This window comes from Pseudopodoces humilis, chromosome 1, assembly GCF_049639895.1.
Source record: "Pseudopodoces humilis isolate 2021_Gansu_Grassland_sample_001 chromosome 1, ASM4963989v1, whole genome shotgun sequence".
Classification (NCBI taxonomy): domain Eukaryota; kingdom Metazoa; phylum Chordata; class Aves; order Passeriformes; family Paridae; genus Pseudopodoces; species Pseudopodoces humilis.
The window spans coordinates 110883065-110908455 of NC_142200.1; the positions used below are offsets into that span (position 1 = coordinate 110883065).

Below are 25391 nucleotides of genomic sequence, written 5' to 3' on the forward strand. Positions count from 1 at the left end.
TGTTACGTGACTTTACTGAAGAGTGAAGTCTGTAAATCCTTGTCAGAAAATTTTTGTCAAGTAGTAAGATGAACATAGCAATTAACCTTGAGTAGTCTGAGAATTCTCTTCAGTAGTTCAAGTCAAAGCAAAAGTTCAGTTGCTCTGCAGTGGTTGTGCCTAAGTCAAAACAACAGTGCATTAAATTTGAAAAATAAATGAACAAATTCACTTTTACTGCATTTGTACAAGTTACCTTCATTTGCTAGACATCTCAGTTGATGAGATATACTTTCTGAGCTGATGTTTAATGGTATTTACGGTAGTCTCCTTGCATGTGTGTTGACGCTCTTTCCTTTTTCAGAATAATGGAAAGTGGGCAAGTTTAATGGAATTGGATTTGTGAATATGAGCTGAATTGGTAGCCAGTGTGTCCATTTAGTGACTGATGTGATTGCTTTAGTGACACTGGAGTTCCAGGTATCAGTATCTTACATTTTGATATATTCTTGATAGATATATGTGTGTGTATATATATATATATACATATTCTACTACTTACACTGGCTGTTTTAACTTTCAATTTTTGCAATATGACAGTTTGTGGTGTTGATGAAATACAGGTCAAGATTACAAGAGGAGCTCAAGGTCAGAATTGATGACTGTATTAGCAGCGTGTTCATGTGGCAACACAATATATCACATTTACAGTGACTCAGAAGGTTTTTATTTCTTTTGTGTGGACTCTTCTATTCTCAATTTGCTTTTGCTTTTAAGAAAAGAGGTATTTTCTATGAAACAAAAGGAAAAAACCCCAAACTCCTGTGAAATATGAATGTTTAACAATGGTTAAATATCCTGACTCATGTATTACTTGTGACTTATTCTAGAGTAGTTTGAAAAGCTGGTCTCACCTCCTGTCCTTTCCCAGTGTTTTCTGAAAAGTTATTTTTCTGGTACTATTTTCTAAAAAGCAAAAAAACCTGTATTTCCAGAAAGTGTATGTGTGTGCATGTGTCAGAGACTGTTTTCATATTAGAAAAACCCACCATAAATGATGCACCAAGCACAATCAAATCCTGCCAAAAGAGAGTGCAGCAGCAAACTTGCTATTTCCCAGTCTTTAAAAGCAGTAAACTTCACAAGGACAGCTTGACTTTAAGGAAGTGATGCATCTTGCATTTCTATTACTATTTGTCTAAAGATTTTTCCACACAACTGTTTATTTTTACAGATGCTCTGTTTTTCGTATAAGTACTTTTTATTGTGTTGTTTATTTTCCCATGTTTTAATAACTGTTTTCAACTTGAATGCAGTCAATAATGGAAAAGATTTAAAAATAAAAATCCCTGCATTAAATCTTTCAGAGAAATTGCCTACAGATAAGTTGTCAGACCACGTGCTGCTGGTGATGGTGCACAAAGATTACTATGGTAAAGAAAGAGAGTTATTAACTGATTGAGCAGAATGTCTCTTTCATGAATGATTTCTATCCATGTCACAGAGAAGCTTGATGATACAGAATTTCTGTGGGCTTTCAGTGCTAAAAAAACATTCTTTTTTTCTCTGGAGTGTTTTGGATTTTTCTTCATGCATGGGTAGGCATATCTTAATACTGACTATAAAAGGATTCAATTATATTATCAACACTATTTAAAGTACATTTATACAACATTTAAACTAAAATTGAACTAAAATTGAAATTGCTCATATGTGTATTGGACTGTGGCTGTCATGGTCTGAAGAATCTCATGTTTTATATTCTATAAGGAAGGTAGGATGATCTGAAGTGTTTAAATCATTATGTAGAAAGATGGGATTGGTGATGCTACTTGTTTTCTTGTCCAACTCCACGTGGCCTCTGTGACAAAGGGAGAGTGTCTGCTTGCCCTGTGAGGTAATATGGCTGATGTCATTCTTCCTTTGCTTTGACCTGAAGTCACTGTCTTGGGAGGTGCCCCGCTGGCAGCTGTGGATTGAGAAGTTTTACAGATGGCATAAAGCTGGTGTTTGCTTTAGGTTATTGTGATGCACTGTGTTAATTGGGCAAAATCTTGTAGGATCAATAATTCTGGAAAGAAAGATGCTCTGATGATACACGTCTGTCCTAGACAAACAGACTTACGCCTGTTAGTCTTGGAGTCCACATAACAAAAGCATTTTAAATAAAATCATGTTAAAAGCAATCGTATGCTCTTAAATTCAGGTGTGGCTATTCAGTTTTCTTCCTTTGAAGTTTCTATTTATTTTTGTTGTCGGATGGGAGGAAAAATCTGAATAGAGATTATTTATTATTATACTTAATAATTTGGAATCTCTCCCTTTCTTATTCTAGTTTCAGAAGCAAATTGAAGCCTTAAATCAACACTGGTATTCAGATTTTTTAAGATGATTTCTCTGTATGGGAAAGATTAATGTATCATCTAGTATATTAACAAAATGTCGAATTCCTGTATTTTTTTCTTTTAGCATGGAAAATACACTTCAATTCTTCATTTTTACTTCCTAAATTAATTTTTAATAACTAATTTTAGCTTATTTACCGCATGAAAGAATCTTATCTTTCATCTTATTATATCTGAAATAAATTTCTTTGCAAACCTAGGTTATCTCATGGCTTTTTCTGCTTATCTTCCACATACTGTGGAAATAACCCTGAGAATTAGTAATTTTTTCTTACCATTTGTATTCTTGTCACATAAGTGTTTGGTCTCTTGCATCCCGATTGGCTATGTGCTCACAACAGGCAAGAGCACAGTTCTCAGTTCCAGCTGAGAAGGAGTAGGTAGCAGTTTCTGTGGTTGGGGTAAGTAGGGAAGGCAATCACACAGTACGTTAACTTCCTTCTGAGAGGAGGAAGCAGGCAGCAACAAAAGCTGTGGATTGTCTGTTTTGGAGCAAGTGGTAGGGAGGGGATGACCTAGTGAGGAAAATCATCACAGATGTTTGCTGTTGCATTCTGCCATTCATGAGATGGTCATTGGATGGCAGGTTTCTTTGAGTGTAGTGTTCTTCAGGAGAATTGTATTGGCTTTGTGTGGCAAGGCTTTGGTATGAGAAGGGCCACAGGCATGGCTTCTGTGAGAAGCTGCCAGGGGCTTCCCCATGTGTGACAGAGCCAAGGCCAGCTGGCTCCAAGGTGGACAAACAGTTGGCCAAGCCCATCGGCCACAGTGGTTGAGCCTCCGGGATAACATTTAAGAAGGGGGAAAAAACTGCTGCTCAACAGCAGCCAGAGAAGAGAGGAGTAAGAATATGTGAGAGAAGCAGCTGTAGACACCAAAGCCAGTGATGAAGGAGGGGGAAGGCGGTGTTCCAGGTACTGGAGCAAGGATTTCTCTGCAACCTGTGGTGCAGCTCATGGTAAAGCAGGATGTCCTTCTACAGCCCATGGAGTTCTGTGGTGAGCAGAGATCCACCTGCATCCTGTGGAGGACCCTGCCAGAGCAGATGGATGCCTGAAAGAGGCTGTGACCCTGTGGGAAGCTCAGGGTGAATGAAGCATTTGCTGACAGGACTTGTGACCCTGCGAAAGACCTGTGCTGGAGCAGTTCGTGCAGTTCTGTTTCCCGTGCTAGACCAGGGAAAGAGAGCAAGGAGGGTGGAGTGACAGAGACAATGTGTCATGAACAGGCTGTAACTCCCCCTCTGCTGCTCTGGGGATGGAGGTAGTGAAACTGGGAATGAAGTTAAGCCTGGGAAAAGGGAGGGGTGGGGGGAAAGTAAGATTTGGTTTTATTTTCTTGTTACCTTACTCTGATTGGTACTAATCACACTGATTTCTGTGAGTTGAGTCTGTTTTACCTATGATGGCAATTGGGTGATCTCCCTGTCCTTATCTTGACCCCCAAACTTTCTGTTGTTCAGCCAAGGAGGGGAAGTGGTGGGCACTGGGTAACCAGCCAAAGTCAATCCACTATAAGAACACAGACAATACCTAAGAGTTTCTGACAGGCTAAAAGGTCTGAATCTCCTTCATGCTTCAGGAGCAGCTGTTAATAGGGAGCACAGGTCATCTGCTTGTTCTCCTGCATCAGGCAGAAGATGGAGAAAGAAGCAAACCATGCATTTGAGCTGGTGTCTTCATAGGATGAGGCTTCCTCTTCCTGAACATTTTGCAATTAAGAATATGCAAGCCTAATAATGCCTAATATTTGCACACATATAATTCCTTTTAATACATGTAGTCCTCCTGATGATTCTTTCAAGTTTTTTACTGTACATCTGTCATAAAGTTGTATTCTTGAAATTTCAGTGCATTCCTGAGAATGTGCAGTTGTTTTGTAATAGTATGAGAAGAATAGTAGGTGAAGAATAGTAGAAGAAAATTAGGTAAAGAGGAGGTGTCAAATCCAAAACAAGGGTGGAAAGAGAAATGGATTAATATTTGGTGAGGAGACATGGGCAAATAGCTTTTGTTGTTGTTACAGATAGAGAGACACTACTTTGAGCTGTCTGTATTTGCAAATGGGAAGGATGGAGAATTGTAAGGTGCTAAAATAACCCCAAGTAAGAGCAAAGTCATTCAAAATTAGGCAAGTTATTTCACTTTGGAAAAGGAAAGTTAAAAACTTTCCTTTCTCAAAGCCAAAGCTTTTCATTCTGGTTTTGAAACAAGCTTAGAGTGCTAGTAAATCAAGCATTTTGCCTCTCCTCTCCTGGGAGAAAGCAAAAAATAGACCCACCAGTAAGACAGAGGATGATGCTGTAACTGCATGACTTAGTGGCTCTCCTGTTAAGGGTTAATGTGTTTAATGAGTTTCATCTGGTATGGTTTGATGTTTTTGTGGTAGCTTCTCCTTGATTTACTCTCTGTAGAACAACTACACTTCAGCTCTTCTGAAATCTTTTGTCAAAATCTTTAAAAAAAATTGGCAAATGTAAAAAAAGTTCAGTTATTTCAATAATATGTGTAATTTCCTTATCCTTTTTGCCATAGAGTTGATCCGTCACTTTAGAATAGAGGGGGTTCTTAATCTTTGTTCTGGACATTCAGCACCTTAAACAGTGTGGTTTTGATCAGTGCTTGAGCAGTAAATGTTCGGCAAGTTCTAATACTTTAAAACCTATACAGATGTTGCAGTTCCAGATGTCTTCTGCTGTGTCATGTCTGTAGACCAGCTACTGGTATCACAGCTGTAGCATGAAACTAGGTAGCAGGGAAAAGGTGAATCAAAAGGCTGCTTTAAAGCTCTTAGGACAGCTAGAAAACACTAAGACTTGGACCAACACCTAGTTTTGGATAAAGGTAGAATAAATAATTGATTTTATTGAAGTTTGTCCTCATCCAAGAAGAATACAGCTGACAAAAGCCTGTAAAGTTTTAGTCTGGGTGATAGCTGCAAACGTTCAGTTAATTTTCCACATGCTTTCTAAACTCCCTGACAAATTTATCCTATGCTCCTGTAATACCTGCAGAAGAATATAGTCCTTTATCAAGGGAGAGGGGAAAATGGAAATGTTTGACGTTTTCAAAGTTTTGCTTTTGGTTTTATTTTTATTTTTTATGGAAGAAAATCTTAGATTTGTAAGCTGTTTCCACCAAAAAAAAAAAAAAAAGTAGGAAAACTAGTCACTTGGAAATTTAAATAGAACATTTCTGTCACTTTGAAGTATGAGAAAGTCAGGTTTTCAATTTCACACTCTTATGCAGAATGGGAAAAGGAGAGAAGCAGTTTCCCATACAATTATATTGTTTAGTCTTCCAGGGAGATGGTCATCTTTTTTCTCCTGGCTGTTACCTCTGCCTCCTTGTGCTCTTACCATGAAGGAGGAATACTAGCATAGGTGTGTGTCCGTGGTATTTTTGTTTTATCTTTGAAGCCTTGTCCATCTGTGGAGCTGAGATTCATGCTGTGTGACTTCTGAAAGTAGAGCATTGCCTGGGATTGATTCTGTGGGTCCCTAAAGCTGCATATTGAAGGGGTCTGTGTCACCTTCTGACAGGTCGTGTTTTCTGCCAGAGGGAATTTTCTGTAGCTTTTACTGAAGTTTTGGCCTCTGTTTTAAGTGTTGATTATTAAAATGTCATGTTAACCTTCAGCAAGGCATTTGGCTAAATTTATGAACTGCAACAACAGTTTCTTGTGTAATTCTAGTCCTTTTTTGCAAGAGTGGTTATTTGCATATCTGAGCTCAGTTTCCATTTTAGCTTTTCAGTTCATTCAACATACATTTTTTAATCAGTCAATATACAGTAGCATAGGAAGGCTGCAGGAAGCACACAGTACTTGAAAATATAATAATGATAATAAAAATAATCATGAAGTTCATAATGCATTTTTATAGTATGGTAGTGTGGACAAATGGAGCTTGAATCTTTGTTTATTATGATGTCTTCAGATAGCGTTTTCTGCAAGCTCTGGAAACCTCAAGTGGTAGACCTGTAAGTTTTTGCACTAAGTTTTTTGCAAGGTAAGTGTAAGAGGCTTGTCATGTACATAGATGATTTCCTGTGGGCTGTAAAAACGGAGAGAGAAATTTTGAACATCTCCTTTTTATTTTGGCTTTAGGATTTTGAAAGCTTGCCAATTTGCTTAAAGAGCAGCCTGCTTAAATAGTGTTTTTACCTGCTATACAAGCACTCCTTTTGTATTCATCTGGATGGTCCAAATCTAGGAAGAGGTTAATTTTCTGCCTGACAGCTGGTATTCGTATTGAATATGAAATAAGTACTCTAAGTTGCTTCTTATGCTAATGTCTGTAAACTTAAAAATTACTGCATTTTGTGAAAACATGTCCTTAATGAAGTTTGAGAAGGGAATAATGCCTGTTCTTAAACTGTGATGAGATACTTTATGTAGGAAGGGAGGAGGGACAGTGTAACTTCTTTGGGCGTCTCAGATCACATACAAAGGCAAGAAAATCTAAGCCTAAATTAATAATGGAGAAGGAAGTAGAATTTTCATACTTTTCCTTACAAAGACTTTCAGAGAGTATGAGTCACTAATAAACCTACTGTGAACCTACTATTTTAAGAGACTGTTTTCTCTAACATAGTCTTGACATTTTTACAGGCCTTTGGTAGTCTCAAGCCCTTCGTTTTTGTAGGTGAGTATATGGTATGTTTGGATCAGAACATTAACATCCATTTGTGGTAGTTCTTCACATTTAGTCACTATTTCAATCCATAAGAATTTAACAGCTACCTGGTGATGTTTCCTATGACAGCAGATGTTTTTGGACCTTTACAGATCATGAGCCAAGCTGAAGGACAACAGAAGAATCTTGTACAAGCCATTGAAGCTCTCCCAAATTCTGGACCCCTTACTGCCTTGGATCAGGACTTGCTACTTTTAAAAGCTACCTCTGCTGCCACCCTGAGCTGCCTTGGAGAATGCCTGAGTCTACTACAGCAAAGCATGCATCAAGTGGGCCAACAGCATAACAGGACACTGTCATCAGGTGAGCACAAGCTCCTTTGGGTATTGTTTCATATGCCTTGGGGTATTTTATTATGATACAAAGCAGCCAAAATTAGCCATTCTCAGAGAGGCAAGTTGGGATGAACAGCTTGTGAGCTTCTGCAGCCTCAAGCACTGTAGTTCTTTGCCTAATAAAGGGTGCAAAATGTATTGAAATCAGAAGAGAGGAGGATAAGAGGTGGTCCTGACTCTTCTCAGAAAAATCCAGTCCTGAAGACAGCAATACCAAAAAATGGCACATGGAGAAGAGGTATATATAAACCTACATTTTTGAGGTATTATGTACATATACATAGTTAATGGCAGTGCGGAACTAGCTTGGTTGTTTTGGTTTGCTCCCCCTCCTTTTTTCTTTAATAGATTTCAATCTCAATACAGATTTGTTTGATAAAAATAATGCTATGCAGTTCTATGGTGAAAGTAATTTTTATCCAGTTTTCTGCATGGAAGGATGCTGTTGAGGTGGATTTATTTGGATCTGTGGTTTTCTTTGAGTCTGGAAAGAGTTCTCCATGCTTCTAAAAAAAAAAAAAATCTCTGGCAAATTTTATGAGCCTAAAATGCCAGTGTGATACTCCACAGAGGTCTGCAGGCATGAGCCTCTCAGTCCCCATGTGCCTTGGTCTTGTCAGTTCACCCAATTTTGTATCTGTCCATAATATCGGAAGATGGACCCTGAGCTTTCTGGAAGAGTGGTTAGCGTTTTTTCATGCATAGACTGCACTGCCAAGTCTTACGAACAACAGCAAGTGTTGGTGTAAGAGAAGCAGCAGCAGCAGAGCTCTGCATAGGGAGTGGCTTTTTGTGTTTTCTTCGGGTGCTTTCACAACAGTCCTCCCCCAGCTGCCCTCACTTGCAGTAGGTTCACTACGGGTCAGGATATGTCCTCAGGCTGCTGAGAGATGGCACAGTGGGACAGCCTCTGAAACATTCCCATAGTGAGGAGAGTAGAAATGTTGAGAGGGCTACTTGCGAAGCAGGAAAATGATGTGAAAGTAGTTCTTGGAAAAAACAATTTTAATTCTTTTGACACCTGCCCTATGGTATGTGCGGACTTTCCCGTATCCAGATTCTGCTTGGTTTCATAAAGGAACTTGATTTAAAAATAATTGCTACTTTCTTGTTGAAAATGAAACCCCTCCCTTTACTTATCTAAGTAGTAATGATAAAGTGCATTGAATTAAATTATTTGATATAACTTTATTTCAGAAAAGAATGGTTTGAAACAGAGATGAAAAGCATCCTTCAAAGAAAAGTTACTTTCTAGTTTCAAGGTCCCTGAAGGTTGTTTTTCATCTTGATGTGTTCTAAGTGAACTGTCAAGAGATGGATGACTTGAGGTATACTTGTCCTTGAATCTGTGTCCACATAATCTTCTGTTAAATCATTGTCTTTGTTTTGACTTGATAATGGTTTTTGAGGATCTGTGGTCAAGAAGAGAAAAAAGCAATCAAAACATTAGTAATTGCTTAAGGGGAATCCCCCCCTTTTTTTTTTAAAAAAAAAAAAGGGAAGCCATGACTATGAAATAGTGAATTATAAAATCTAATAAGTGTTTTTGTTTGTTCTTCCTAGGACTGTAAACTTGCATGTGAATCCTTTCAGGAATCCAAATTCTGTAGCACTGGTTCACACCACCATCTTTGGTGTAACTGTGACAACTTGAATGCAAGCAGTTAATTATTCAGTGTGTGCGTGGGCTTATTCTTTGGTATAGAAATAAAAAAAAAAAAAAAAAAACTAAGAAGGGAACTAAAAGCTGCTGAAATATTTAGTCTCTTCTCCCTGACTGAAATGATTTTTTTCCCTAGGCCTTATTATGCAACACAGTTGCCTGAAAGAACCTGGCCTACAAGTCTTGATTGCTGATTTTCTTACACACTTAATCTTTGCCAGGCATACTTTGATAGACTTAACGTTTCTGCTGAGTCGGTAGAGTTTCAGAGTCATCAAAGCTGCATAAGCTCATACCTATTCAGACTAAAGCCTTTAAGTAATCCCCTAGCAAACTCTAATTCCGAGAGATGATCTAGTTAATTTTGATTGTGTCCTCCAGGTGAATTCTTTTAATTTTATACCCAGCAGGTACAACAGAACTGTCACTGTCAGGTGAAAATTACTCTTGTTAGTTTAGAAAGCATGTGCTCCTGTGATAGGGATTCTCAAACACCTTTCTTGTGAGATGTCACGGCCCTGTGCAATTTATTGCTGAATGCTTCCATCCCAGTGCTGTCATATTACCTCTTGTGTGGTGTACAGGTGTTAGTAGGCATTGTGGGGCAGAATGCATAGATAAACACAAGATAGGAATTTGATAATTTATTTTCTTGCTTCTAGCCTACAGTTTGTGAAAGCAATCCAGTCCAGCCAGGCAGGAGTCTTCTTGTGCTGAGTGTGAGAAATACTCAATTGCTTAGCTTGGGTGACTTGAGTTTGCTTTCCTTCAGCATCCAAAGCTCTCACAGTTATGCCATAAAGAGAGAGAACTGCCTTAAAAGTAGATATATATCTACTTAAACTGCTTTCTCTATACCTTTCCATCTGTCTTTGGAGCCTGCATGCCCGACTGTGTAAGTTTTGCTGACTTCCCTGGGCACTGGAGGCCTTGCAGTCTTACTGCCTCTAAAGCAAGGACTTAAAGGTGGCTGTGAGTTTCTGATCTAGTACTTACGGAAAGCTCTCATCAAGTTTATAATTAATTAGTAGCTATTTTAAACAGATTTACTGACATTTGTTGTTTTAAACAGGAAAAAAAAAAGGTGTCTTCTTTATTTTGATGTAAAAATTTTTGTTGCTTTGTTTTCCAGTAATTAGAATAGAAAGAAAGCAGCTTGGCATTCACTTTAGTGGAATCTTGTCCAGAATCTACAATTATGTGGATCATGACTTAAAATATTTTTATGGCATCCTTTCTAATGGAATAGTTTAAGGATGACGTGATTTTTCCATTTCATGTTTCTCACGAATTGTCAGTCTTAGACCTCAAGCCTACAAGCAGACATGAAGATTAAAATGAAGTCTTCAATCTTGTCTTGAGGGCTAATCAATAAATTTTTTATTTCCACTCTGAAGCTTCATGGAAGGGTCTTTGTGATTGTCTTTTTTGGAAGTACATCAACAAGAACAGACAGAAGCAAAAATCCTGTCTCTGTTTCTACTTTTGAGTAAAAATAATGTCAAATAATGTCAAAAGTAATTTCTAGCTGTCATTATTAAAGGTATGTGCATTGATCACTGGCTATATTTTTGTATTTTTTTTTCTTTCATTGAAAATATGCTGGAGAAGGGTATTACTAGCTGAAAGTGTTGGTTACATATAGTGTGAGTACAGGATGAGGGATTGCATCTCTACAAGCTTCTTTGGGCTGGGAATTTTGTTGTTTTTTTTTTTTTGTAGCATGGAGGAAAATGTCAAGGCCTTTCTTTTTGGCTGGGAATGTCACCACTTAGGTACATCTGAAGTGCCTTCTGACAAGCTTGAGTTTATCTAGCATGCAGACAAGGAGTGGACACCTTTGGAAATAAAAATGTGGAGAAGAAACTTTTGTCTTAATTTCTAACTTCAGAAGATCTAGTGTTATTTTTTTCCAGCTCTGTATACAGCCTTTGGCAGAAGAGTATCTCCAGAGCCTGTTGACTGCAACTGTTAACATTCTTCCCTCCCAGACTGGGAACAGAGCAAACTTGAATGTTTGTTTTAGTGTAGCTCTGCGTATGTTGTGTTTTAGGTCTGTTTTATTCTTTTTCATTTTAGTGTTTTGGCAGACAGAATCCTCTCTTGTAGTACCAGCCTGCACAGATCACAATTCGTTCTTTTAATCTGCATTTCAGGTTAGCCATTCCTTTACTGAATAAAGCATCTTCCCAATAGGAGTTCCCTCCTATATTTTTCTGTCTCTCCCTTGCCTGCTTTTCCAAACTGTAGAACATTCTGTTTTCCTTAAGATTTTTAGAAACAAAAACCAAACTCATCCTTACTATGGATTTTTTGAAGTTCACTTTAGTGTGCAAGTGCTGCTGATTTTGGCTCCCATGGAAACAAATGGATCGGAGATGATTCTGAGCTGGGGATGGGGTATACTTGAGCTTTTTATTCTCTATTGCCTCCTTTTTTGGAGAAAATAAATGGACAGGAAAGGCAAAAACCTAGATGCTTTCAGTTTGTTGACAAAAGACAGCTAGGCATTCTCTTGCAGCTGAGATGACAAGAGAGAAAAACGGGCAGGTAAGTCAGTCCTTGTTTGGGCTTAAATGCGTGTGGGCAGGGAAGAGTGAGGGAAGAAGACAGAGGAGTACATACTCTTTGTTACTGGTATACTTTAGTAAAGTTGGCTTGGTCAGTCAGTTCTCCCTTAATTGCACCATCACCAGTTTTGCTTCTGTCAAGAATAACCAGAACAATTTGCTGTTGTATCTAAAGGCTAATACATTATTCCTTACATGTTCTTCTTTCACTGGAAGATCACATTGTTTTCTACTCCCCACACAACATTAGCAAATACACTCTCATGTGAAAAGCAGAGATGCAGCTGCCATTTGCTCTTGCTGGTTCAGTGTGCTGTAGGGATTAAACAAACTGTTACATCCATCCCTGGTAGGGGAAGGAATCCAGATCTAATATTGGTTTCTCCTCAAGGCCTACCACTGCACTGTTAGGGGATATTTGTTAGAGTACATTTTTAAAATACGTTATCAAAGTGTTATCAACAGATGTTTACGATTGTGCCAGGGAAAAAAAGTAAGTTGTTTTGTTGGTTTTTTTTTTTTGTAGTCTCCCAGGCAAGACAAGAGGATTTAAAATTAGAAAGGCTTTTGTTATGGAATTGAGATAGGTATTAAGCATATTTCATGCATCATTTATCGTGCAAAAGTGAGTTTGAAGATATCAAGTACCCAGAAAATCAAAACCACCAAAAGGAAATTATCAACATTGCTTAACTGAAAAAATCTCCTGTAAACCTTCTCTTTGGAGAGAACTCCCCCCACTCCTGCAGTGTGCACCTGTAGAAGGGAAAGATGTTTCTCCTGAGGGCATTTGTGTGGGATACAACCTATTGTGCCCTCTAAAATAGATGTTTGTGAGCTGTAGCGTTGCTATATGGAAAGGACAAATAGGTTGTGTCTGGATGCTGTACCTTGCTTAGGTACAAGTGTTCTCATGTGCCTTGGTGTGCTTGTCTGCTGCGTGTTCATCACAGTGGAAGCTGGTGTTGAGGGGAAGAGGGAAAGAAGCTAATTTTTGGGTATGTTCTGTAAGTACTCTTGTTTTGTATATACATATGCTCTGAACTCTCAGTTAAGTCAGACTTGGCTTTTCACTCTAGAACTACAGAACCAATGCTGTGCAGGTAGAAGGGGTCTGGCTTATTTTACTAGTTGTGTATTTGGTACATCCTTTCTAATTTTTGCATATTTGACTGCAGAAACAGATGTTTTGTTTTAATTAGTGCAGTGCATTGCGTAGTCTTAAAGCAAGTTGTAAAGTAGTTATGTAGTTGTCAATACTTTTATATAATTTGTGAATGCCTTTCTGGAGAATTCCTTTAGAGTCCTGAAATGTATCAAAATAGATTAGAATTTACCTTTCTGTCAGCTGTCTTTGGCTGTGACTGAGAACAGAGAAAAAAAATCTGGCTTAAAAAAACCCCAAACCAATGACAGCAGTTTCTTCCTATTCTTATCTAACTCAGAAGATCAACTTTCTCATATTGTGTTTAATTTATATATATATATGTAAATTTTTTTAAAGTCTGTATAAGAACAGGGAATGAACTAGTGATAGAAATTTTTGTGGCAAAGATGGCAACTCCTTAGAGTGGATCAAATGACATACATATGTCAGCTCAGTCTGTGAAGAGTAAATTCCAGTAAAACAGCTGGATTAGATATGCCACAGACAACAGCGATACCTGTACTGTTTTGTGATAAGAGTATTTTGTAGTAGTGCAGATGAGAACATTTTGGGTGTGCTGAAAAACTGAAAAAAAAAAAAAGCCTGAAAAACTGTCCCAAAAATTTTTGGAAACTGATAATATGAGTAAAGTAGGAGCCATATTGTTACAGCCTTTCACTTTCTACACAGATACTGTATTCTAGTCTTAGTTGATTTTAAGATAATTTCTGATGAGTTCTCTCATCAGAGATTGCTTTTGCCTGAAACGTGAGCTGCTGTATTAGATATATGGCAAGTCCCTTGGGATGGTGTGAGAATGCTGACATCTCAGAATGATATTGTAGATTGAAGATCATAACCGGTTCTCTGATGGCACTTTGAAACTAGGTGGGAATATTTTTCAACTTGTTCAGAGAGATACTCTTTATTTGTTTAGATTTTTGTGCTGTGCGGCTAAGTGTCTTTCCCTGCATTTTTCTCTTCTGCAAAGTAGTCACATTCCAGATGCGTGGTTTAACAAAACAATTTTTTTCATATGCAGAAGTGTTGAGGAAATGAATGTGCTTTAATATAATTTGGATCTTAACTCTTGGGATCCTGTTGGTGTTGGTTAAGTCATAATGTATTTCTAAGATCTGTTTAAAATTTGATTAGACTGACAAGATTTGTTGTTTTGTGAGGGTAGCATTGCCCTTGGTACAGGAGAGAAAACATGCTTGCCTAGTTCTAACAGTTTCTGTGTCTCTCAGAGACTCTAAAATGTGCAGAGAAATACAAAGGTCTTTTTACAATGTGTTTGCACTGAAGAGAATAACTAGTATAGTGTTTATAAAAATATGTTTGTGATGTTGAAGTAAATGTTCACATTTAAAAATTCCCCCTGAAGTCAGGTACTTGTTCAGTAGGAGCTTTTTATTGTGCTTATTTACATAAACTAGATTAAAAAATAATCAAAAATAACTGTTTACAGTGAAGCCCAAATAGATTGTGCAGAGAGAAAATGGATAGCCCAAGGAAATGATAGGATGACATATTTTTAAAGATTAGCATAAAGGGAAGTCAGTTCAATTTTTTTTTTTTAGTGCCTCTGTAATAGGAAAATAGCAGCAGTAATCCATTATTCAGTTTTTTTGATGGAGAGAAACAGAAAAATAGATCGAGATCTGTTATTGCAAAATACTGAAGAATGAGAAATTTGACAGCAGAGCCACAGAAATGTTCTTCCTTTGGCAAGGGGAATTTTGTGTAACTGTATGAAATGCACATTTTAAAAAGGAAAAAAAAGGTGGATTTTTTCCCCCCTGTTATTTACTCAGATCTTTGAAAATAATTTTATTCTTAAGTATTTGCTTTTGCTTTCCTTATGTTTTCTTCAGCAAATGGCGCCAAAAAAGCACCCTAAGCAAAGTAGATCTGAACTTCTGTCGTGTCTTCATAACTTGGTGCCATTTTAGATGAGAGGAATGCTCTGTAACTGTTTTGTCAGTTTGTGTCAGTGGGATTTGTGGCCCATTTTTTAATAATGGAAATGTTAATGTAACAGTATGCAGCATGGTCTCTCCAGATCTGACCATTTACTTCACTCAAGAGGCAATCTCTGGTAACCCTGGTGATACAGAGAAGAGAAATTGCACGTTCTTTCATGTACTTTGTGTTGCTCTGCGTCGTCTTAAAAATTTGTCATTGATGAGAGGAGGTCCTCCCTGTGGCACTAATTGTATATTCATATATAAATTATGGTAATGACTGAAGAACTGTGATTTTCTTATCCATATCTCTACATTTTATAGCAGCGTGTAATTAACAGCTGAAATTTTAAGTCCTGTGCTGAGGGCTACTGATTTGACTGTTGAGACTATGTTTTAGAGCAGCTGGGGAGGAAGAACTGTGCATTTGCCTTAGCTGATCATCCTTTCTGTCATGGAATCCTTAAATACAGACCCATCCAGGAAATCAAGTGCCCCCAGAAATAATGTTTTTTTTCTGATGCCAAGTTCTGTTTGATTCATATTTAATACGTTTCATTCTAATGAGATCTCTTTTAAATTGGTCTTGGTACCAGTAAAGCATTTTAGTACTTATCTAGAAAAAAACTTTTAACAGTGCAGACAGAAATAAAATGCAGCTGCTAGGCTTAAAACTTTGATTCCAGGCAGAGGAAATGGAGGGTTTACTTGGATAGCTTGGGAACTACTATAACCATAACCATGAAAATAGTGGGTAGAGAATTCTTTCTTAATTTCCAAGGTATGCCAGATTATACATAAGGATTATATGGTCTGGTGGTAGGACTAACATTCACTGACTTAAAAAAAATCATAGGTAAGTTGGCCTGTAAGGTGCTTACTTTGGTTATTTCGGGTGTTTCTTGCTTCCAAAGGCAAGGGTATCATTTGAGATACTGCATAAGCTAGTTCAGAAGGAACAAGATCATTTTTTGCCAAAGCAAAGCTGCACATGGAAACAGAGAGGAGATACAACTCTTTTAGATCAGCAGAATGGTGAGGTGAATGGAGGAAATCTGTAATCTTTCTCTTGTAAGTTGATACCTGTTTTTCTGCTTCAGAAGGTATCCTGGGATGGCCTGGGCCCAAGTCACACTCCACAGAGCAGCTGAAGAACGGTGCCCTCAGCTCCTTATCATCTGCTAGTGCCAACATTACATGGGCAATAGTACCATCTGCAGCTCAGGATGCACAGGCACTGCAGCCAAACACTGAGGTAAGCATGCTTGGTCTCTGTAGGGCGTTGGTTAGACACAGACCGTGTGTGATGGTGGATTCTTTCATTGATAAATTATTGTATTTTGCCTTTATAGTGTACTTTTTGTTTGAAGTTACTTGTGAATATGCTAAGTTTCATGCAAAAGTGCACTCCAGGAACTTGAAACATAAGTTGATGATACTGTTCTGTGCTTTTACTTCTCTGAGCTACTTGGGTCAGCAAACTTTGGCAAGTGTACAGTTTCTTTCCTAATCTTAAAAGCAATCAAAAGATTGTCAGTACACATTTCTATCCTCTGATTCAAGGAAAAGTGATTTCTTTATTTTGTGGTTTGAGATAGACAGGAGACACTGCTTGCTTGTTACTTGTTCTTCTATGTTGCTGTTCTTGGGCATCTCTTTAGTACAGCTGAGTGTTCTTTGAGTTGAAAAATGATGTTATTTCCTGATCCCTTTTCCTGTTAAGTGATTATGGGCAGAACTTGTTCACATCATCCTGCATCAACCAGCTGATTTGTGCTTTTGTGGCATTTACTTGGTAAAGGGCAGTTCTGAAGCATCCACTCTTTGAGGAGACTCACAGCTGCGTATCAGACATCTCACACACTGAAAATCTCTCATCATGACAAACGTCTCCAGCTTCTGCTGTCTGCTTCAGTAACCAGACCAGCCCACAAGGAAAACACTCTGAGACCCTAGAGATTATAGGGCACCTGGAGCACATGAGACCTGCAGAACTGGAACAGAGTTTTCAAAAGAGCTGAAGAAACTAGTGAATGCTCTGGGCAATTGGAATGGCGTAAATTAACTTACAACATGGCCTTTAACAAAATCTGTAATGGCTGGAGACATCAATAAAGCTGTTTTCCCCGTTCTTTTGTAGTATGTTGAATTGAATATAGTTAAAAAAAATTCACAGATAAACCAGGTTTTTTTAAACATGTTCCTTTGGTCCTCTGTCCTTGGAAAATAATTTTGAATTGTTACTCCTAGTGTCCATTTACCAAAATGTTTAAATTACCTGTAATTACTTTTTATTAGGAAGTTGTGTAATTTCTTTTTTTGTATAATCCAAGTGTACTTTCTACAGTGTGTTTTAAGACAAGGCACTATTTGAGATTGTTTTGGGAGTTACTACTTGCTGAACCACTGAAATCTGTTTCTTTAGGTTTTTTTTAGTTTTGTTGGTATTCTTTTTTATTCTTGATCATCCACTAAAGCCAAATGGGATATGGAAACATGAACTTTACAGCAAGAACATAAAGAGCAGCAGCTGATTTTACTCATATTAAGGTATCATTTTGCAGTTGAGTTGAGCCATTTATGACACGTTTTAAATGCCAGTATTTTTTTATTAGTCCAATCCCTTCCTGTTCATTTGCTGATGAGAGACACTGAGTTGTGTGTGTGGCTTTGGGTACTGCTTTGCTTGTGGCATTTACTTGGTGAAGGCCAGTAAATCATAGTAAACTCATGATTTATTGAGAAGGGAGTGTCCTTGAAGGGGTGAATAGAACAAGGAAGTGTAGCACTGTTTCTAGTAGAGATTCCTCAGTGCTTTGTGAACAGTCTTCCTGAAGTCAGCAGCTTGTGTTTGGAGGCCCTGAGGCATTAGCCATTAAAAATGAACAAAAAGAGGTGGGGGCAGAAAGAGAGTAAGATTTTTAAGTTACAAAAAGGTCAGCTCAAGATAGTGTTTTTGGTAGAAATACTAAGTGGAAGTTTCTGGATTGGTGGAGCAACAAGAAGCAGCGGGAATCAGGCATGCAATTTTTATTATGTCGTAGTACAGTTTAATGAGCAAAAATTAGGTTTTGCCCCGAGGAAGTGGCTTAAACCAGGATTCATTCCCAGAAGTTCTTTACAAACCTGCATCTTCCCTAACACAGTCTGTGTGTGTGATGATGCTATTGATACTGCTGTCTCTGAGTTTGCAGTGTTTTTTAAATGTAGCTGATACACTTTTCAGTTTTGATCATTTTGATGAACTTTTTCCTGAGAAACTTAACAGTTACCCTGATAAGAATGGTGTTTGAGCCAGGTAGTCACCCAGGAGATGATGTCTGACATGCTCAAAGTTATCAAAGATGCTTGATTTGACACAATTTAACAGTTCTGTGTGCAGGATGTAATAATATTTTTGAATATATTGTGGCCTTCTGTGTGCAAGGCAAGAGCCTAGATCTGGCACTGAGTAGGCACTTTATTTCCAAAGATATAAGAGCACTGATTGTGCTAATTACTTATCATGTATAATAATATATAGAAGCAAATTCAAATCATCACTTGTTTGTAGTCCAGATACTTGGCTGTTAGTAACATTGGTGACATTAGCAGAGAATGAGAAAATGCTTCTAGCTATCATTAGTTGACATTTTGTTGACACTGGATGTCCTGATTTTTTTTATTTTGTATTTATCTGATAGCTTCTTTCAGAAGAAAAGAGGAATCCACAAGTGTCATTCCAATAAAGCTTATTTCTCTTAATGATTTTCTTTTTAAGAAAATTCAGATAGGCACTAGATAACCTTGATTTCTTGAAGAAGCTGCTGGGGTATTAATGGGACTCAACTTTCTAAATATACCTGCCAGAAGAAATAAGCCTTGCTTTTACAGAAGTTATGGGATGAGAGTGCTAGTTCCTGTAACAGTGCTATCAAAATTAATTCCAATCTTTTCTTTGGCTGGTCTAGATTTTTATTTTAAAAAAATCTGTAATTTTGTGGTATAATTTCTATCTCTTAGTCAGAAGCTATACCCCAAAGGAATGGGAGAGAGCTTTTTGGCTAACTCTGTGTAATATAGTCCATGTACCAACCAAACAAATTGTGAATTGAACTCTAGTCTGAAATAGAAAATGCCATTAAGTGACTAACCTTGAGGAGCAGCAGACTCAACTGTTTATTTATGGAGTGTTATTTATAAGGAAAAGATAATTTTAGGAATGTGGATCAGCAATGATTTTAACAGGAGAGCAGAGATGTTGTGTTGGGGCACAGGGGGTTGTGGGTGACTGCTGAGGAATCTTTCCCATACAGCTGCCTGTCTGCCAGTGTGGCAGCAGTTTCCTGGCAGCATGACCAAGTGTGTTCAGTGATAGCTGTGCTAATTCTCAGCACAACATTCAGACACTTTGCAGCTGTGCATCAGGCAGCATCATTAACAAACAAGTGACAGGTTTTTACATGTTTATGAAGAAGTGTGTGCATCTTTACAATTCTCTGGAATAACAAGATTCATCTAATGCAATCCTCTTTGAATAGTTAAGCATTCTTGATGGATGTAGAAAGTTCTGGATCTGAGTTTTGACACCACAGGTAACTCAAGTAAAACTCTTCTTCTTGGTCTGTTGTACTGTCAGGGTTTCAGGAAGGCAGCGTTTCTTTGGTGTAATAAGGTAGAAGCTAAAGATTATCCTCTTTAGATAATATGTTGGTGTTTACTTGCTTTGGTTTATTTAGGGCATTTCCTGCTTCCAAATGCAGGGATATCATTTGAGATACTGCTTAAACTAGTTCAGAAAATACAAGATTTTGTGACAGAGATTATTTTCTTGTGTGTTCCTTACCTATTATTCTTTTGGAGTTGTGATATAGGACAACATGAAGTTAAAGTCTATTATCTTTACTAGAAGAAATAACCTCTGAAAGTGAATTGCCAGATCAAGCAGTTTTTTCTCCTGTTCTTCCATATTTTTTTAATGTTTTGTGAGTCTCTAAATTTTTATTAGGTTTTTTTTTCTTTTTTTTTTTTTTTTTTTGACTGTCCACCTGAAACATCAGATGGAGGGGATAAAGGCTGAGCTGTACAAAACTATTCTCAATCTAATAATAGTTGATATAAAATGCTCATGTGCACCCCCTGGTGAACCACTTTGGACTTTCTGGCGTAAGTTGTATTATAATTTCAAGGCAAATTTTAGGGTTTTTCCTTAAAGCAGAACAGAACAAATCTGGTGTGAAACATGCCAGAGGTTCACTCTTCAGACCTGTGATGTGAGTTGGTCTCTGTCCAGTCTGCTATAAAGGGGACCTTCTTTCTCCATTTAAGGTTTAATAATTTTGAAATTCTTTTAAATGAATACTGAAATTAATTAGCTTGAATCTTATAGTAAATTCAGTTGTAATAAACTTGGTGCCAAAGTAGAATAAAGGTGTGAATTACTTTAATGGGTGAACTACTATTCCAGTTCAACTAATTGTCATTTTGGGTGTCAGAATTTCCCCTCTGAGCTGGCAAAGAGCGACTGCAGGCCAAATGCTTCCCCTGACATCCAAATACAAACAGGCTGTTTTTGTGGGGGTCTGAAAGGGAAGAAATAATTTTCTTTGGATCTAATAGTGTAGTTAAGAATTATTAAAAAAATTATTCTGTAACTAGATCTGGAATATAGCCCTCCTCATGTGGTTTTTATGCCTTAAAATGCCATGCCAGTTCATTCTTCTCATCCTGTGGATCTGGTATTTGTGCAGTCTCTGCTTTCCTGTCCCCAGCTTTCCCTTGCCTTTGAGCATGAGCAGCTGTACGCATGCTCCAAGTCCAAGTGTCTTTTTAATAGGATTGAAGTTTGAGCTCTGTAGGATTGAGCCTTTAGCTCTGATTATCTAACTGCTAAACCAGGTTTTAATTGTGATAGTGATTGCAAGGGCAGTCAAGTCCAGGTTATTGAAGATATTTTTGTCCCCTAGATGATCTGAACCTTGATTTTTTTCAACTGTAACAAGGAACTGTTCTATTTAGAGGAGGTACTGAATTGTTTCATTTTATAAGTTTATGTATTTTTTTTTTCCGTTTCTTCAGGTGATAGTTTCTTTCAAGCTGTAATTTGTTTTTTATCTGAGTGTAAGAATATATCCTAGTATGACTTTAGAGCTATTACAGAATGTATTAGAGATGCTAAGAAATAATTTAAAAAATGCTCATGCAATTTTAGACACTCAGCTGTAGGAAAGAAATTATTTCTAATTCAATATTACCTTTATTTATCTGTGTCTCAGCAGACATGCCCAGGTCTGTGGATTGTTTCCTACTATAATTTGTTTCTAGTGTTTCCTAATTCCTTTTTGTACTTGACAGAAAGGTGTATAATTGAAGTTGGGAGATGAGCTTAGCCATGAACATACAGTGCTAGCTAGCCACAAGTGCAGTAATGGAAGAACAACAGATCAGGATGGGAAAGTAATGTTTGCAGTATTAGACAGTCCCTTTTCGCTGTTTAGTACAGACATAACAGGGTATCTGAATTTGCTCTGCTTTTTGTCCTCTGCATGATTAAGTACTTCTCAGGCCAAAGAGCACAGTGAATGGCCTGTAATGATTTAGCTAAATTAATCTCTAGGCAAAGATGGTACCAGTTAATCCAATGACTATGCAGACCATCTAAAAAATGAAATCTGAGGTAATCAATTGGAGGTATATTTAAGGATAATCAAGGGAGTGTATATTTAAGGATTAAATGTACAATTAGAGTAAAAGTAGAATTAAATGTCTCTAAGCCTGCTACAGCAGCACTGACAATGGATAAGATAATCTAGCTAATTTTGATTTGATTTTTTTGCTAGCTTTCTGGAACAGCTACTGTGTCAGCAAACAGTCCTCTGGTAAAACTGTTTATGCAAATAATTAATAAAAAATTTATCACTAGCCAAACCCAATGCATATTATTGAATCACTTCCACCTCCAAAATGCATGTATTCCAGCTGCTATCTATATAATTGAGAGCAATACTCTGTGTAAAAAAACCAAACCCCTTTATTCCAAATCTGCTTCTAATTTGAATAAACATGAGGTTCTGATTCATGTGGCATTCCATAATTACTAGTGAAAAGTCAGTGAAATCTAATCATTGGAGTATAAAGAACTTGGGTTCCCTTGCAGTAAGGCTTAAAATTAACTTAAAGTGGATCAATTGCATACTCTATTCAGTATAAAAGTTGCACCCCTTGCTAAAGGAGCTCTGAAGTCAATGCAAATTTTATTTCAGGATTCTGTGCCAATTTGTTATGTGCCAGTTAATTTGCTTTGTGCTATCAGTTTTATTTCCTAGTATGTGTATATATGTGGGCTTGCTGATACTGCCCATTAGAAATCTCACCCATCTCATTAAGGCTGTCAGTTACTTAACTAGATCTTACTAAGTTGGGCTCAACTCTCTTACAGAGAGAGTTTGTCTTGGCTTGGCATTACTTTATCTTGCTCAGTGAAACATCCAAACTGGCTTCAGTTGTTCCGTCTAGTCTTGCTAGAAAAAAAACTGGGGTTTTCAGCTTGTGGTGGTGAGCTGTAGTGGTTCTTTATTTGAAAAGCCCAGAATGTGGAAATAAATCCCAGCTGTGATAACAGAATTGAATTCTAAAATTTGACCCAGAGGAGGAGTGGAAGGAGCAGGTGAAAAAGGCAGAATTCTTCTTCATTAATAGAGAGTTTTCAGTTTGAGATGGACCAAGTGATGGATTTATCAGACTGAGAATAATTATTGGAAGCTTTTCAAGCAGAGAGTTCCATTGACCTCAAGAAGTTGGACATATAATAGAAGACAATCTTCTAGGCCTAATTTGTTACACATACACATTGAATGCTCTCCTGCTATGATTTATAATGATTGTTTTCTTTGGAAAGACTTAAGGATTTTTGTTTGGGTTTTTTGAGTTTTATGTGTTTATCAACAATGTGAATGTGTATAGTGGATGAGCAATGAAATTGCAGGAAGAGTCAGGGTGGTTTAATTAACGTGTTGTCTTGGGGCAAGACTGTTAATACTGCTTGGATTAACACGTCTTTACCATTTCTGTCCTCTTACAAATAAATATGCTGACATGTGATACTGCATACAAGAAATAGCACTGTGAGAACTGGATTTACATATAGATTGGTATTGCAAGACCAGATGACTGTAAAGGTTAAATTTGTAGTTGTCCATCTTGTTGTGCCCTCTTTGAATATGTGAGTGGTGTATTATTTACTAATGTGGCAGTATTTTTCTCCCCTAAATTTGCTTAGCTAGCACACAAAACGACATAAAAGAGAATTACAGCTGGCTAAATGACTTCAGTTCCATTACTTCCTAACTTTTTCGTTGCTGGGCATTGCAGGCGCAATCATAATGGAATCACAGAGTACTCTGACTTGAAAGGGACTTCCAGAAGTCCTGCAGCTCAGCACGGTGAGAGCAGCACTAATCAGGTCAGCTTGTCCAATCCTGAGCACCTCCCACAGTGGAGGTGCCACAGCCTCTCTGCACAGAATCTTGCAATTTCTCTAGGGATTTTGTCAATGGGAGAAAAGGGTGTTTTTGATAAGGAAAGGCATCATACTCAATATGCTGTGCTGTCTGGTGAGCAGCTAAAATGGGCCTACCTTCTGGGACCCTTAGCAGAAGGTATTTGTCCTCCCCTTCTTCACAGGAATATAAGGCCTGAAGAACCTACTACTTCAGGTTTCTCCCCAAGGATCTCATTCTAGAGAGGAAGCCTTGTAATCCAGGGGAGTGTCTGAAGTGGAGCTTCCTGCCAGCCTTTCCCCCGTGCTACTCTCCTGCACCAACCTGCAGCTCAGTGCAGTCTTTTGTCTTTAGCTCCACAAAAGTTACAACCATGTGACTTTCAGACCCCTTGTAGAGTCTGAAGTGCTGCCTGGCAGTGATTGGAATCCGTCCTGCTGCACTCTGTGGTTTGTAAGCTTGTACACCTATTTTGGACAGTGTCAGATACTCTTGTTTGTTGCCATTTGTTTCTAAAACATTTAATTGGTAAAATAAAACTGAATATGTTTCAGGAAGTTGTTCTTCACTAGTATCTGTATTGCATTCGGTATAGGTTTTGTTAAATTTGTTTATAATGTGATACTCTCTATCTTATGGTTGTGATTTATGCTAGCCTTCAAGGTTTTTTTGCTTTAATTTAGGACAAGTCCATGGGGCTTTTCTCTTCATGCATTTTGTTTTACAGTCTCATGTTACTATTTCTTTCTGATGATACCAGTGATGAAATATATTTATTCCCGGTTCTTACTGAATTTATGCAATGCTGCAAACTCCTCTTGTGTTTTAGGATTCAGATTAATCATTTCTGTACTTCAGTAGCCCTCATTTCATGAAAGGTGCTCGAAAGCATGTATGGACTGGTATTGATACTTAATTTTTCCTTGTGGATTCTGTGCTTGGGAATTAGCTGCTTTTCAGCCTATTCCCAGAACTGACTACCTTAGGTTTATGAAAATCGATTTTTGCAAGAGGAACTGTCTTTTGAAGAAAATATGAACATGTGGGGAAAAAGTTGTCCAAGAAACATTATTTGGTGCATAACAGGATTACAGTGCTGTAGGCAACCCAAATGAGGAACTCTTTTTAACAGGATGTTTAGTCACAAATAGGTTCTTTATTTTTAAACATAATCACTTTCAGAGTTAGCTTTGATTATTTTTTCTGAATGCTTGCACAGGCTATACTTTAATGTAAATATAGATGTTCTTTGTTTCATGTTATATGTTTGTTCTTGCTCTTTAAACAAGAAACCAGTCCTTTTTCTTCTGAAATCGCTTATTGTCTGGTCCTCATCACTGCTACATTGTTCTGTTCAGCCCTAAATATACTCAGAGGTCAGAGTAAAACACATCTGCAGTGTAGGAAAAGGAAGCTTTCTGAGCTTATTCTTTAATGATGAAAAGACTTTTGTTCCCAGAGATACTTCTGCAAAACATTAACAAAAAGGCATTAGTACAGTTCTCTAAATGGTTAGTATCTGGATAATGTGCTTGTCTCCAGATGCCTGGCAGATTGTTTTTGTTGAGAAGGAAAAAGATTGCAGAGCTATTTGTCACCTAAGGTAGAGGTTTTGTAATCATTTTCTTTGCTTGCATTGTCTGTGTGTCAGCCTGTCTATGCAGTGTTAGTGTCAAGATTCATTTCTGCTTTGCTTGCTTGCTTCGCAGGCATATCTCTTGAAGAAGGATAGGTATTTCTTGGTTCAGTGGATGTCTCTGCTATTGCATGTTGTATCCAATTAATCTCGTGTGATAGACTGATTGCCACACTTTGATCCTTGCACTTGTCCCTAGCTGAGAGATTTTCTGAACATCAAGTATGTTTAGCATATTCAATGAAAAACAACCCCAAGCAACAAACCACAAAATATATACAAGTTATCCATACACACAGAAAAGAGATGTTTTAATCATTGATGGTCCTAGTTTGAAGAATTTTATTTTCTCTGGAGACCTGAATTACCAAACACAAATAACAGATTTGGCAAGAAATTAATTTCTGGGCACACTGTAAACATTCTTTCCTGATGTAAGCTTTTTCTACCAAATAATGCCTGGTTTGAGCTATTAGTGCTGAGTGATGTATCCACAGTTACATAAATGCTTTGACC

The 25391-nt window shown here is 37.6% G+C and overlaps 1 protein-coding gene across 1 annotated transcript in view; it reads left to right on the forward strand.

Moving 5' to 3' along the window:
* The window catches only part of OSBPL10 (oxysterol binding protein like 10), a 112884-nt gene that overhangs the window by 56528 nt on the left and 30965 nt on the right, over positions 1–25391 (forward strand). The window contains exons 5-6 of the mRNA XM_014248530.2: positions 7173–7383; positions 15863–16017. Of these exons, the coding sequence (XP_014104005.2) occupies positions 7173–7383; positions 15863–16017 (366 nt within the window). The remainder of the gene's footprint in view (positions 1–7172; positions 7384–15862; positions 16018–25391) is intronic.